We start from the raw sequence: 16399 nt of genomic DNA, 5'->3' as shown, positions 1-16399 counted from the left end.
AAAGCCACAAAGAGTCTAAATATATCTTTGTTCAGGCTCGTCCTGCCAAGTCACTCAAAGCAGGGAGCAACGTCGCTGCCCTGAGTCATTCTAATTGAGTCATCTTCAGGTTATTGTTTTTTACATTGGGATGTTTTTGCCAGTATCAGTTACGTTTGTACAGAAAAAGCTTTGTTATCCGACACTTTATCATTTGGAATACTCCATTAACCGGCATCTGTCATAGAGGGAAATACAAATCTTGTTCACGTATCCAGAAAAATTCCGACAGCCATCCACAGCATCTTGCCGTGCACTTCACGTAGCTCCATTGTTGTTGTTGTTTACGGGAGCTCCAGAACGCTGCCGAGTGGTGGCGATAGCGACAGTCTGTACATACAGAACTGTTTTACTGTATACTGTACTCTAAATGGCCCCACTGCTTCTCTACAATCAACTTAGAATGCTCTACAACTGACTGGTAGGTACCTTTAGATTTGAAGCTTTCGTGGCTGCAAGGATTCATACTCTTAGGTTTTTTCGGTAAAGTCACGTAGGTAAAAATAAATAAATAAAATTATAGAAATAATAATAGAAATAAAATAATAAATCACGATAAATCACTTATTTTATTTCTATTATTTCTATTATTTATTTATTTATTTTTACCTACGTGACTTTACCGGAAAAACCTAAGAGTATGGTAGGGTACCTTGGTAAAAAAGTGAATTATTTCTGAAATATTATTTCTGTAGAATTATTGCTTCACAAATCTGGCTGTTGCGGATGAAGCTAGTTGTAATTACTGGCGAAACGTTGTACTCAGATTGTAATTGTTGTGGCTTTGCTCTCCAACACACCGGTGTGTTGCACTAGTATAGTACACTATACACTACACTATACACTACACACTAGTGCTGTACTAGTGACGAATTGGCCACGTTCTGTTTACGTGACAAACCTTACTAATAGGCTGTGTCGGGTGGTGGCGGATTTAACAACACATTTATATATTTACGTGATCTAACCCCAAAAAAAACCTGTATTATGTATTTCTTATATCATAGTTAAAGTGTAGGCTTAATTTATTTCTTGCTAAGTTTTATTTACTTGGAATATTTGGTGAACCACAAGGTTAACTCTCAGATAAACGACATATTTGAATAACTGGCACCCTCCACTTCCCATTGATGCAGGATAACAAAGTTGTCGCTGAACGTTGTTTTATAGCGATGGGCAGAAACCGCAGAACCCGGACGCAGCCCATGCAGAACAATGGGGGGGAGAACATACAAACTCTGAGTGGAAACAAGGCAAGCCCCTGTGAGGAAGGGTTACCACTGCACCACCACCCCACCACCCAACATAACCACAGAGCAGCCCCCCCAAACAACTGAACACGGCGAGCAGAGCGTCAACCGAGGCTCAAAGGACAACTCCCAATGGGGGTTCCACAGCAAAACCGAGATCCCTACTTTGCTTAAAGCCTCCGACACCAACTGCAGAAGGGAAGACACTTGAACCAGACGATAGAACGAGCAAAAGATAAGGGAGTGGAAAACTCACAGGGTCTTCTTTCTGCTTTGCCAAGAGCCCAACGTCGGTGGAAACCGAAGAGGCAGCCACGATGAGGTCCCTGCAATCAAACAGGGCGAGGGATCCTTCAAAACCATGCCAAGTATCTCCCTGCTCAAACAAATATGACTGCACAGGTAATGGCCAACATGCAGCCCAACCCAGAAGACCACTTAGCTAACAAGTGGCTGAGAAAACGTACACGTGTGGAACAAACCACCTATTGCTATTTCCAGGGAATATTCTTTGTGCCCATCCATCTGTCTTGTGTTAATGTTAGGGTCTGTTAGCACACGCAAAGGATCAGGCTCAGATAAAAAAAAAAAGTGTCTGCACCTGTCCTCGGCATTTCCTAGGTCGACTCAGCTTTGAATCGGTACTTGTTGGGATGTGTAAACAGTAGCTACTTGTAAGATGAGCCAACCTCACACGGTGGATATAGGGCAGGGGTGGGGGGGAACCTTTTTTCTGCCAAGGGTCATTTGGATATGTATAACATCATTCGTGGGCTATACAAAATTATCAACTTAAAAAATAGCCTGTTATATTTGGTCAAACATTTAATTAACTCACCCCTAATGTGATGGCTGGAACTGCTTTTCTTTGGCGAGGCGTGTGATGTTAGCTGGTATTGATGATGTTGCTACTCGCAACTGCTTTTCCAGGTTTGCTCCTAGATTTATTGAATTTCGAGTCCCGCCTGCGGTTGCCTTGGCAGGGCCACACCAAATGATTTTGCGGGCCTTGTATGGCCCGCAGGCCGGACGTTCCCCACCCCTGCTATATACAGATGTGGGGAGATGTTTGTTTTTGTCTCTGTGTGCATGGGGAGCGGAAGTGTCGCGGTTCACGTGCTGCACTACGAACCCAGGGACACAAGATTGATTTCTGTTCACGGCCAACACCAGTGACGATTATCTAAAGCAGTCCTGGGCCTCCCCTAGGTCGACTCAGCCTCAAATGAGCATCTGGTGCAGTGTGTAAACATTGCCACTCAGGAGACAACGGCGGTCGAGCATGGTGCTGGCCACCCACCACTCGCTAACAGCACTTGCCCCAACAGTCTGTTAATGCTATGAGGGGTATGTTGTCTTTTGTGCGTGTGTGGTGTTGCACCGACCACTCGTCAACGTGGTGCAGGTAGTAGCGGTGCTGCCGCTCCGACTTGGGGGCAAAGCACAGGTCGCTGAAGTTCACGAACTTCTCTTGGGTCTTCTCATCTTTCTTCTGTCACGTCATCGCACACACAGCGATAAAACCATACAATTAAACACAACACAATCACATACAATGCAACAATACCATAGCACGCAACCCAAGGTCAAGAGGTCATCACGGCCATTATTGTTGATACCTCACCATTGCTTCCTTCTCTCTGCTAGATACTGCAGCTGTTGTTTCGGGGGGTGCGTTACATCCAAGGACTACTGTTGCAATCTCTTTACCACGATTTGGCTTTAAGTCTGCCACTTATTTCACAGGTAATGATGAGGGGTGCACCCCCTAACCCCCGGGTCCACCCCCCCCCGGCACTCCTCACCGGCAGCGTGATGAGGACGAGCTGGGGTGAACAGTCAAGACTTCCATCCGCTGCGGCGTACACGACCGCAAACACGTGCGTGCTGACCCACCACACGTCTAGCACTGCACGCACGCAAGCAGGCACACACAGTTGTACACGTGGACGCAAACTGGACAACAACAACAGACGCTCACGGCTGAGTGGCGATGACATTACCACGGTACTTGTGCCAGGCGAAGTGGACTTTGAGGCATGCACGCACAGACACATGCAATTATGCCTACGTATTAACCCAAACACAAATGCTCACACGCATGCATCGTTATACTTTTACATAAAATAAAAAATAGAAAGGTTCCACGGCATAGCCTACAAAGACTATTGGGTCAAGGGCTGTTAGCGAGTAACCTATAAAGATGGGCCTGGGGCATGAAAAGGTGGTGTGGTCAGGACTACCTCTGGCCACCTTTGTCACTACAGTGCTGATGTTTACACAACATATTGGCACTTCATTTAAGGCTACGTTGACCGAGAGGAGGCATGGGACCAGTTCTGATATCACTCACCAATGATGTTAGGCAAGGCTGCAAATCAAACTGAGGTCTCTGGGTTTGTAGCGCTGGATGCTAACGAATACGTCACTACTCCGCACACATACACACACAAGTACGTACACGCAAACGCACATACCGTATATACAGAAAACACAGACATGTACACATGGATAAAGACAGAAACACTCTCATTGAAGTTTACACAGTAAACAAGCAGGGTAGACAGTAGAAGGGCACGTTATACTGTACACACAATAAGCATGATACGCAAACGATATACACACAACCTGTTGACAAAAAAGACACCGTGCAGACAACGATCGGGGCAGGATAGGGTAAACAATTCGGAAGACTGTAATACAACGTGGTAACACAGTATTGAAGATGTAACCAGGAAGAAGTTACAATGGGAGGAGGGCACACGTGTACAGGATAGAAGAGGACAGGTTACCGAGAACGGCATTGGCGCTCTACACCCTGGGACTGTGTGCGCACGCGTTTCCGTACCTCTCACCGGGTCCTCGGCGTAAAAGGGGGCGCAGGGAATCTGCCGCTTCTCCTGCAGGCTCTGCACTCGGACACAACGTCCACACGGGAGGATACTTACCAACCGCGGAGGCGGCCAGGTGGAACCAGAGGGCTCACGAGGGCTATGTTCAGATGCGCAGAGCGAACACCGCCGAGATGCTGGATTCGTACACGGGTTTCAAACACCCGTAATTAAACCGTTCAATGTTCTGATCGCAACTACTTGCCCAACAACATATGTAACATGGTCGACCAGTCGCCCGCACTACCACCGGAGCCACCTGGACAGGCAATCTGTACCAGATGGAAATTCCCCAGCTTCAGCCATGGAATGGTCCTTCCTCAAACTACGTAGCCATAAACCAATGGTGAACAGTGATGGAAAACATTACCCTCCTACCCCAACGTGTACCGGGGCCGAGCTCACCGCCGCACAGGGTACTCGGTTCTCTGTACGGTTGAGTTGCCCAGGTGAGGCCCAGAACAGTTTAAAATACCATGTTCCACTCATGTGAATATTTGGTCATTATGTCCAGGTTGCCAGGACAGTGTTGGGGCAAGTGCTGTTAGCGAGCACCATTTAAGGCCAACACGACACACGAGAGGGGGGTGGGTGGCCAGCAACACACACGGCTGCGCTTGTTTCCCGAGTGGCCGTGTTTACACACCGCTCCAGGTACTCATTTAAGGCAGAGGCCACCTAGAGGAGGCCCAGGACCTGCTCAGATATTCGTCACCGATGTTGGTTGTGAGCGGACTAACTCGGATTACCGGGTTCATAGCAGTGCGCTAACCACTGCGTGCAAAAACATATGCCCACACTCCGACAAAGACAAATGTACACACAATAATAGCACATCCTCAGAGTACAACACAAACACAGACGCACTTACCTGTGTGTACTGAGCCATGGTTCCATTTATTTTCCCGCACACCAACTGCTTTCCCTTTGGACTCCAGCAAACTGCACAAACGGGTACAAACAGCGTACCTCAATTAGATACTTCATGAAGAAGCTTACTGAGATGCATACGTGTGTGTGTGTGAGTGCACAAATAGGGGAACACAGGTGGTGCATCTGCCAGTCATCTCAGTCAGTCAACCCACGGCACCTGAGTCCTCCAGCCAGTGAGCCTTCGACATTTCACGCGGCCGCAAAGGGCACCTAGCCTGGCACAAGCTCCGTGGTGACGTCATCGCCACTTAGTGGCGAATGGCGGCTGTAATTGTTGTTGCGTGATTCGGGGAGCGGAAGCGTAGTGGTTTGCGCACTGGACTATGAACCTGGCGACCCGAGTTAGATTCCCGCTCATGACCAATAACAGTAGTGAATGTGAACCATGTCTGGGTCTACCTTAGGTCGACTCCGCTTTAAATGACCACCTCGTGCCATGTGCAGACATCAGCACTGGGGAGACAAAGGCGGCCGGGAGTGATGCGGCACACCCTCGTGTGCCGCACCTGCCTTCACAGGCGCTCGCCAACAGGACTTGCCCTGACAATCTGTTCAAGGCGAGACATGGGATCTTTGTCTTTGTGTGTGCGATTGTGTGTGTCTGCGCTCTCGATCCCTCAACATTATTGCAGCAACCAGTCCGTCTCTCTACGTACAACTACCAGCAAAAACCTTCACCTTAAGTGTTTTCTGGTGAGCACAGATACAGTAAGAAATTGTATAAGACACATGAGGATGAGCTCTGTGGACTTCCCACATTGTGGCAGTAATGTTTATTTAACCTGGAGAGATGATTACAAGGGATTAAGCCGATCTCAAACGAGGATATAAAAATAATCTGTGTCTTGTGCATTCATGTAATTTGAGTTGTAAGGAAACTCATCCAATTACGCGGCACTGTGGTCAGAGCATCAGACTCAGAGTTGGATGAATGCAGTTCGATTCCTGGCCCGGGTTTTTACTCAACCCATCATTGTCATCGTCATCCCCAAAGTGTGCTTGTTAAAATTCGTGCAGATTTTATGGAAGTCGATAGTTGTCATCCTTTAGGAAGCCAGGCGCCTGCTCTTGCGTGGCGTCGGGTCAGTGGCAGCGAGGACTCATGGGAAGCGCGAGGGTGGGGGACGGGGTCGTACTGGCGGTGACGCTGGCGCTTGGCGGCAGGGACGCGGAGATGCAGGGCGGCCCCGACACGTCCAGCACGTGCGCCCCGCCGTCCGACAGGCACACGGCTGCCACCGACGGCGCGGCCGGGTTCCACTTCATGTCGAGAGCGCACGTGTCGGCAGCACCCGGCAGGTGCAGCACGGAGAAGGGGGCGGCACGACCCTGCACGGCACCGTCAATCTGTTACAACATCGTCACACGGCGTTATGCGGCAACGGCCTGACGGCGCAATCGCCGTCAACGCTGCCAGCGTGACACACGGCACGCGGAGAGGGGTTCGTGCGCTCCTAAGCGTGACGCCCGGCGGTACCAATAACACCCTGTTACGGCACAGGTGTGCATCCACAGCCCTGTTGTCCATCCACTGCTGGATGAAGGCCTCCCCATGCCATGTGGGTCGTGGAGGTTATTTGACCCAACTTCACCTCATTGGTCACTGTGGGTTAGTGAGGGTAGGGAGCACAGGTCTAATAGCCTGCTTATTTATTGTTATTTTTTATCTCTACGACCCTAATAATGTATGATATAGTTTTGTGTCGAACTAGGACTCATCTCTGAAGAGAGAGGGTAATTGCCTATGAACATCTGCTTATTCATTTGAACATTTATATTCTTCACAACAAAGCTCGTAATTATTTTGTGTCATGCAACAAGTCGGTATTGCTTTGCATGCTGTTACATTTTTGAGCTTTAGAATTGTGATTTTAATTTCTATTACATTCCTAAGTGTTCCCAAAGAAAATACATTCTAAGCATGACTGCATGGCTGGGTGGCTGTGTGGCTGATACTGAGTGATGATGCTTGAGAGACTAAGTGGCTATTAAGCTGCGCATTTGAGATAATTGGTGACTGGGATGCTGGGTGAGTGTATGGCAAGGTGAGTGAGAGATGTCGTGGCTGGGTGAGTGTATGGCAAGGTGAGTGAGAGATGGAGCGGCTGGGTGAGTGTATGGCAAGGTGAGTGAGAGATGGAGTGGCTGGGTGAGTGAGAGACAGGGTGGCTATACGTATGAGAGACTGGGTGAGTGTATGACTGGATGAGTGAGACTGAGTGGTTGGGAGAGTGACAGACTAGGTGACTGTTTGACAGACTGGGTGAGTGTACGGCTGTATGTTTGAGAGACTGGGTGAGTGTACGGCTATATGTTTGGGAGCAATGGGTGCGCGAGACAATGGATGGCTGCACGTCAGTCGAGCCGGGTGCAGAAGCCATCGGGCGAGACAGCCGGATGTTGAGGTAATCGCTCACCTTCTTGGCGAGTGCACGGACGTCGTAGAAGTGTACGGCGGTGCCGGGCGCGTGGCGTAGGCACAGCGCGAGCGTGAGCTCGTCCGACGACAGCGACATCTGGTGCGGTTGCTGGGGCAAGAGCAGCTCCACGTGCTCCACGTCCTCCACTGGAGGAGGGGAATGGGGGGGGGGGACACACGGCGCTCGTGAACGCCAAGCAAAAAAACCAGCAGCCCTTCAAGCCAGGCGACTCAGCGGCAGAGGTTTGTGAGTTAAAATCATCATTGGGGCTTGTATTTACTGTATGTAAGTATGTAGAACTTGTTTCGCACCGTACGTAGCCAGCCATGCTAGTCGGATGTGTGGGGGAGGAGGGGGGTAACAAACTAAACACAAAAAGCTGTTGCCTCAGCCCATTATCCCTCTGGGGTCGATAAAGTGAGTACCACATTTTCACATGTAGGCTTTCGTGACCCATATTAGCCATGAGGAAACAGTGTTTTGGGTTAGGTCGAGTAAATGTGAATGTGTCCTACACCCTCCTCAACAGACAATTAGTCAAGTTTGTCACGTGAACGGAACGTGCCAATGTATTACTACTGCAGCACACCGGTGTGTTGGAGAACCCACAAGATTTACAACGGAGTACGGTGATTGCTGCTTTGAGTGTTTAGTCTGTGGTCCTTCCCCCGCACCTCCGATTGGCAAGGTTGGCGATGTACAGTGCTAAAGAAGTTCATCGTACACACATATATTACAGCCAACACCATCTGGCGTTTTTTCCAAGAGCGTGTGAAGATGTGTTCCTGTTTTTCCGTCTTAAATCGGGGAAGGTGATATCATCACTGTGCGCCTACAAGTGAGAAGGAACCAGGGGGGTTAATGTGTTCATATAAATAATAATAAATTATGTTGATATGAAATTATACATGTAACCTGTTAGATTAGTCAGTTCATCAACTGAGATTATTAGTTATATATGAAATAGTTGATAGTGGTGCATTAACGTGTTTGTGTTCTATGCAGAAACTGTGGCGCGCGTGTTGATCTGGTTTTGTGTTGTGCAGAGCACGTGGTGTATGCACAATGTGCCGAACGTGTGTAGTATGCGTGGCGTGTAATAATCTTGGTGTGCATGGCACGTGGTCTAGTGTGTCTGGATATAAAGTAAGGATGTTGTGTGACTGGTACATGGTGTGCGTTGTGTGTAAGATACGAAAAGATCAGTAGTGTTGCATTACAGCTGTATCGATTTCAACTCAAGTACATTAACTGATGTATTGCAGTTATTACTAAATGATACGTTGCCAAGCAGCACTAAGCCTATAGCTATCAGAACACAATTTCAATAGATGCTCTCCAATACACCTGTGTACTGCATTAATAATAAATTGGCACGTTCTGTTCATGAAACAAACCTTACTAATTTGCTGTGTTGGGTGGAAGTGGGTGTATGACACATTTACATTCACGTGACCAAACCAAAACACGTTACCACCAATGAGCACCACTTTGTAACCAAGTGAGCAGTGGTTGCCCTATGAAGAGAGTCACCCTCACCATCAGAATGTCGAATTTCTATCGCTGGCTCTACAGGGCTGTACACAGGAGATGAGCACTGCCTCAATACTCATTTGAGCAGGAAATTACCGTTTGTAGAGACACATCGAGGCTGCGAGTCCCAGCCTACACAACACGAGCTTAAACCCTTGTTGATGGGAAAACCGACTTACGGTCATGCACACTATCACAGCACTATCAGGATGTCACTGACATCACTACCTTGAGTTGTAATGCAATGTCAACGGAGTGAGGTCTTTAAACGACACGCCTGACAAATATGTCCCGAGTATTTGTCCTCGTCAGCGGAGCCTCACGCTTTTGAGGGACAGCCTGAGGGACACGGCATCAGTGCATCAGCGCGTACCCACAGGGCAATGGCTCATGACAACGCGATGGGTCAGCCAGCCTTTATCATAACCTGTGAAATGTTTCAACTACATCGAAAAAGTTAACACGTAATCATCAGTTTGAACTTTTCCCACCACAAAATAAAACCTGTTAAGGAAGCAACGATTCACAATCGGCATAATGATGGGGGAGAAAAATAATTCCTCCTCACCCACGGTGTCCATGTCCCCGCCCAGCGTGTTGGCCGCCACGAGGCTGCGCGTCTCGTAGACTCGCAGGCCCGAGGGGACGCCCACGAACAGCAGGCCGTAGCGACTAGACACGGTCAGGAGGCTCACGCGGTCGCAGGGCAGCAGTCCCGGTGGCACAAACGCACGCACGCGCTTCATCTGCCGGAACTGGAACTCCTGGGGGTGAACGCCGAGAGAGGGGGGGGGGTGACAAACGCAGCTTCACGGAAGATTTGCGTTACATTCAATTTCATTTATTAGGTATAGCCCTGTGAGCCATGCGGCTCTTGACTCGGGAGCAACCGCAACAAACAAAAACATGAACACATAATAATCACAATAGCCGTGAAGGAGGCAACGATTCACCCACTTCGTGATTTGATGGACCGTGATTATCCAGTCTTGATCGGATTCTTGATTACACTTTGTGTGTGCAGAATGCAGTGGTTAGACAGACATACTCACCCCCTGCTCACACTCACTTCAGCCTCACCACACTCACCCCCTACTCACCCTCAAACTGCATGACAGCTCACACTTATACACCGCACTATACACCACACAATACACCACATGCTACACTATACAACTAAATTATATCAGACTACAATATCTACCTTACACTACTTTACACGATAATGTACACCACAATGGACAATCTGAATCCTAATGTACATTAAGTAGTTTACATTACTCCACATTAAATAAAACGCACACACATAAACATGCACACACAAATACAGACAAATAAACAGACATATAAATACACAAACACCCATGTTCGTTAATTAATACCCTAACAGAGGCTCACAAAACGCTCGCAAAACCATGCCAGGCACACTGAGACCACGTGAAATGTCGAAGGCCCGCTGGCTGGAGGTCACACAAGAGACCCAGGTGCCATGAGCCGACTGGCAGATGCACCAACTGTGCTCCCCACTGTGCCAACTACCCTGCGTTTTATACGCCCGGCGTTCCACTCGTTGTTGTGAGCGTCACTTCTCTGCCCTCCGCTGTTGCGGGAGGGCGATTGTCTCCACCTTCCCAGCAGCGTCCTTCACAAATCTCATCCACAGAGACCGAATCTGACAACGCTGGTAGCAATTCATAATCAACGTGGTAGCAATCTTCGGCAAGTCCACTCAGCTCCACATCGTCCTGCACCAGATCAGTCCATCTCTTCTCCAGCCCATGCCGCGCAAGTTTATCCCCCTCTATCCGACCAAACAGAAGCTGCTTGAGCATGCAGTGGTTGGGCATGCGGGCTACGTGACCTAGCCAACGCAGCCTTGCCTGTCGGAGGAACTCACTGATGGGAATATGTCCAGATCTGTCATGAATCTGTGATCTCACAAAATCCAGCCTGGTGAAACCTCAGGATGGATCGTAGGCAGGATGTTCCTTTAGATGGCTCTACGTGTCGCAAATATTGAACAGGGAGGGCATGAGGGTGGATGTGTGTGTTACGTAACAGACCAGGTAGTTACCACACAGCTTTACGCAGCCGATGAAAATACAATTTCGCTCCACGGATTCGGAGTTGAGACCTCGAGTGCCAAACCGGAGGGCCGGTCATAAGCACAATCGCTCAGGTACGGAAACTTCTCCACTCTCTCCACGACTGCCCCCAACATCACTCGTGGGGAAGTTTGAGGTGGTGAGCATTTGATGATATCAAATGAAGCCAAGGCAAATGCTTAGTCTCGGTGGGACTGATGGTAAATAATAATACAAAAACACAATAGCACATTCACACAAACTATTACAGGGAAAAAAAGTGTGAAGGGAATACAGTACATTATTTAAACGATGACAATATTAAAGTACTTAGTTTAACACGTAGGCTTTCGCGACCAATATCATCCATAATACAGGTTTCTTTGGTTTAGATCGCGTAAATATCAATGTGTCATTAAACCCGCCACCACCCGACACAGCCAACTAGTAAGGTTTGTTACGTATACAGAACATGACAATTAGTCACTAGTACAGCACTAGTGTGTAGTGTATAGTGTAGTGCTGTACTATACTAGTACAGCACCAGTGTGTAGTGTAGTGTATAGTGTACTATACTAGTACAGCACGAATGTGTAGTGTATAGTGTACTATACTAGTACAGCACTAATGTGTAGTGTATAGTGTAGTGTATAGTGTAGTGTATAGTGTACTATACTAGTACAGCACTAATGTGTAGTGTATAGTGTACTATACTAGTACAGCACTAGTGTGTAGTGTATAGTGTAGTGTATAGTGTATATTTTAGTGTATAGTGTACTATACTAGTACAGCACACCGGTGTGTTGGAGAGTAAACCCACACAACATTGACAATCCGAGTACGACGTTTTACAACCAGCATCGTCAAGCGGACAGCAGCCAGAAGACTTGTGTGTGCAAGTGGACGACACGCATCGACCCCTCCATGCATCTTAGCCTCGCTAACTTTAGGCGGCGGCTCAAGGCGCCACGGCACCGCGCACGAGCGAAGCCATCACTTCTGCGTGCCCAGTGAACCATTGACATCGCGACACCGCGAGAGACGCCTTGAGGAGGCGTGGGACCGTCCAGCAGTGGAGCGAGAATGACGACGACGATCACGGAGGATGAGTCCGGGCAGCAGTAGCAGCGGCCTGGCTCGGGGGGGGGGAGAAATTGGCGCCAAAGCAAACGGTGGACTTTCTGCCGCTCGTTACCTTCATGTCCCTGTCCGGTGCGTAGCTCTCGTCCACCATGGCTGGTTGGCTTCTGAGAGAACTCTGTGGGATGAGGGAGGGAAGGAGGAGACGGAGGAGGAAGGCGGCGGCGACGTGGGTCCGAGATCAACGAGACGAGGGACGCGGCGTGGACACACACAACGCTGCGGACTCTACCACCTCGCTCCTCACTGGGGGGGGGGTATGGAAAATATTGATTACTAATCGGTTATTACGTGTCGTGTGGTGTTTAACTCATGTACAGATACAATATTTAAGTATTTGTTTAATATCTGTGTTTATAAAATAGGTGTTTTGATCATTGTGGTGTGTTACAGTTTCGTTTTATAAAACTCCCCCCCTGAAGTCGTCTGGTAGTAGGAATGGTCCAAGGCTCCGTCACTCGATTCTCGATTTGAATTCCATCGATTCTAGAATCGATTTTATTTCATTGCAATCGTCGCTGCAGTTTGGTAGAGTGGCTACGACATAGTTCGCGTGGGATATCCACCTTGAGTCGCCTTGCACCTGTGACAATGACACGTGTTTTACAGCAAAGCTTACGCGAATCCGACGCACAACAATCGATGCTAAATGTACGATTCTAATTTGTTAATCCGATTCTTATCGACGATCGATCCGCATGGACGTCTCCACTGCGACCCTGTCCATATGGACCCATGGGTCTGCAGCATGCGACTCTGGCTTCCCCCATCACCTCCATGTCCCCATCACCTCCATGCCCTCGTCCCCTTCACCTCCATGCCCCCATTACCTCCATGTCCCCATTACCTCCATGTCCCCATCACCTCCATGCCCCCATTACCTCCATGTCCCCATTACCTCCATGTCCCCATCACCTCCATGCCCCCATTACCTCCATGTACCCATTACCTCCATGTCCCCATCACCTCCATGCCCCCATTACCTCCATGTCCCCATTACCTCCATGTCCCCATCACCTCCATGCCCCCATTACCTCCATGTCCCCATTACCTCCATGTCCCCATCACCTCCATGCCCCCATTACCTCCATGTCCCCATTACCTCCATGTCCCCATCACCTCCATGCCCCCATCACCTCCATGTCCCCATCACCTTCATGTCCCCATCACCTCCATGCCCCCATTACCTCCATGTCCCCATCACCTCCATGTCCCCATCACCTCCATGTCCCCATCACCTTCATGTCCCCATCACCTTCATGTCCCCATCACCTCCATGCCCCCATTACCTCCATGTCCCCATCACCTCCATGCCCCCATTACCTCCATGTCCCCATCACCTTCATGTCCCCATCACCTCCATGCCCCCATTACCTCCACGTCCCCATCACCTCCATGCCCCCATCACCTCCATGTCCCCATCACCTTCATGTCCCCATCACCTCCATGTCCCCATCACCTCCATGCCCCCATTACCTCCATGTCCCCATCACCTCCATGCCCTCGTCCCCACTGTCGTTGATGTTAAGCATCTTGAGATTGTATGTAATGCGCTGTATATGGGGACTTCCTCTAATTACGGACATTCGACTTACGAACTTTAAGAGATACGAACAGACCTGCTCGTATGTCCAGTTGCAATAGATGGCGGTGGTGGCATCTACATCTGCAGAAGATAAAGAACCAGTGGCATCTACAGGAGATTACTGTGTGCAACTTCTACAGCCATTCCCCACACACCATGTTTGGAATTAATGAAGTTGGAGTTACGAACAAATCGACTTACGATCAGACTTATGGGATACATAAATGTGTCGTTAAAACCCGCCACCACCCGACACAGCCAATGGTGTTGCTGTACTAGTGACGAATTGGCCACGCTCTGTTTACATGACAACCCTTACTAGTTGGCTGTGTCGGGTGGTGGCAGGTTTTAACGACACCGTTATATATTTGCGCGATCTAACCCAAAACCTTTATTATGGATGATATTGGTCGCGGCGTGTTAAACAGACCGATGGGATCTAACTCGTGAGCAAGTAGAGGAGTCCCTCTGTACGCTGTAATTATCGATCAACCCTCGCTGCTGCCTCCACAGTGATGGGTTTGCATGGAGTTGTGGATCCAATGTTCATCCACTTTCATGAATTTCATCTAAAGTCTTCAACGTTGCATATAGTTTTGCTGGACAATTAATTTCTTTTTTAAAAATATACGTTGTGATAATATTTTACAACCCGTTGTCGATCTACTGCTGGATGAACCCCCCACCCACGATATGTGAGCTGTGGGGGTTGTTTGACAATTCTATCCCACGTTGGTTTTTGCAGATTGGTAAAGGCTGGAGGGGGGACCCGGTCAGTACTGGTTCAGGTATCTTTACGCATCTACCCGTACTACCACTATTTTTTTTATTTTACCAGGTAATGCCCACTAAGCTATGCAGCTCTTGTTCAAAAGCGACCTGGCCACAAATTATAGCTCAACGAAGTTGGCTTATCACGTGGAAATGTATAGCAGCCAGATACTCTAAACGCGTGATGTTGATTCTAAATGTGGAGAGAAAACCGGTGGACCCGGAGAAAAATCCACACGACCACGGGGAGAGAGACACACAGACTCCGAATATACAGCAGGCGTCAATGTTGGGATCGAACCCACGACCTCTTGTATACCAGGCGAGATAGTTAACATCTCGCCACCATGGCACTGGCGTTAGTCACAGCCCTGAACCTGGGTAAGTAGGTGCAGTTTGCTAACCACCAAGTATGGTGACAATTCAGAATGATGCATTCTCAGTGGAGAAGTGTGCTTCTACGTGTAACCAGTAGGTGTCAGTGTATGTACATAATTATTGTTCTCTCGAAAATAATACCTCTCATTTGGCATACATACAAACAATACAATTACTGTTAATAACATCACCAACAAGAGTAATAATTTATCAACAACACTGACAACAATGTGACATTGCAATGATGAACAACGATGTCCATGTTAATGTATTCATTCACACCGCGTCTATGAATGTTAGCAACAGCTGTACAACTGTTTTACAACTTCCTGTACAATTGAAGCCACAATATAACCACAACTGCAACCACATTGTAACCACAACTATAACGGCCGCATTATAACCACAACATCCGCAATATAACCACAGTCGTATCCACAACTGCATTAAACCACAACAACAACCATGGTTGTCTACGTACGGTGCGAAAGAAATTCACCATACATACACGCTTAACCACAACATGACCACTACCAGATTTTCAACACATCCAGAATATAGCTACAATTTAACCACAGTAGGCGCATGATAAATACAACCACATAATCATAGCGTCACCAATAGTGATGCACAAATAATCATTGTTTTACACTTCAGTGTTTGATTAACGTAGCGTATTGCAGATCCACAGACTAAACAAAGCACATTCCTGCGGAGGGAGCTGGTAGGAACGTTGGGTTGCTCGGTCAATGACCAGGGTCAACAGCGGCGTGGTGAATTCCGCAAATATGCCCGACTGTGAGGGCGGGCACAAGCCGGCGTGAGTAGGTTAAACGTTGAGTTTTATAAGGGCACCACGGGGTGACCAGCCACTCCCCACCCAGCCCCACCCCTCCCACCCCCCACCCAGCCCCTCCCCATCCAGCCCCTCCACACCCTCTCCTCCCAACCCAGCCCCACCCTCCCCACCCAGCCCCTCCCCACCCAGCCCCTCCCACCCCACCCAGCCCCTCCCTGCACGACGGACGGACACAATAATCCCCTGTGGGCTGGTGGAACCAGTGGGTTCCTACCAGTATAATGTGAATTTAACAGGGGTGTGTTGACCATTCGTTGTGGTGCAGTGAAAACTGGGCACCACCTCGCGTGGCCAAGGGTACACTGAAGGAACTTCATGAAGGACTGTGGTGTCAACTTGCGGTGGCCCTTCCATGACACATGGTGGTGCACTATTTGGAGATAGATTCACGTCTGCCAGAGACCAAAGCGAGCACAGACTCGTTCGTAGCCTAATTATAAACAAATGTACAGGATGGTCCACGTGTCTTGATTCTGATTCTTGTGACCCCCCCCTCCCGTAACGAATTGTCCCCTA

At 48.7% G+C, this 16399-nt stretch overlaps 1 protein-coding gene across 2 annotated transcripts in view; it reads right to left on the bottom strand.

Moving 5' to 3' along the window:
- Window positions 1–12507, bottom strand: part of NUP214 (nucleoporin 214) — a 48147-nt gene extending 35640 nt beyond the window's left edge. Inside the window, exons 1-9 of one of the 2 annotated variants that reach the window (XM_078878083.1) lie at window positions 12346–12507; window positions 9635–9830; window positions 7531–7679; window positions 6250–6460; window positions 5052–5122; window positions 4138–4198; window positions 3095–3198; window positions 2675–2781; window positions 1546–1615 (exon numbers count right to left, since the gene is read on the bottom strand). In XM_078878083.1, coding sequence (XP_078734209.1) covers window positions 1546–1615; window positions 2675–2781; window positions 3095–3198; window positions 4138–4198; window positions 5052–5122; window positions 6250–6460; window positions 7531–7679; window positions 9635–9830; window positions 12346–12384 — 1008 coding nt within the window. In that variant the 5' untranslated portion in view covers window positions 12385–12507. The remainder of the gene's footprint in view (window positions 1–1545; window positions 1616–2674; window positions 2782–3094; window positions 3199–4137; window positions 4199–5051; window positions 5123–6249; window positions 6461–7530; window positions 7680–9634; window positions 9831–12345) is intronic. The other variant, XM_078878084.1, reaches the window with a different exon arrangement.
- Window positions 12508–16399: the final 3892 nt, after the last annotated feature.

Source organism: Lampetra fluviatilis, chromosome 49, assembly GCF_964198595.1.
Source record: "Lampetra fluviatilis chromosome 49, kcLamFluv1.1, whole genome shotgun sequence".
Classification (NCBI taxonomy): Eukaryota; Metazoa; Chordata; class Hyperoartia; order Petromyzontiformes; family Petromyzontidae; genus Lampetra; species Lampetra fluviatilis.
The sequence above is the reverse complement of the archived record's forward strand: the minus strand, read 5'-3'. Positions and strand labels throughout refer to the sequence as shown.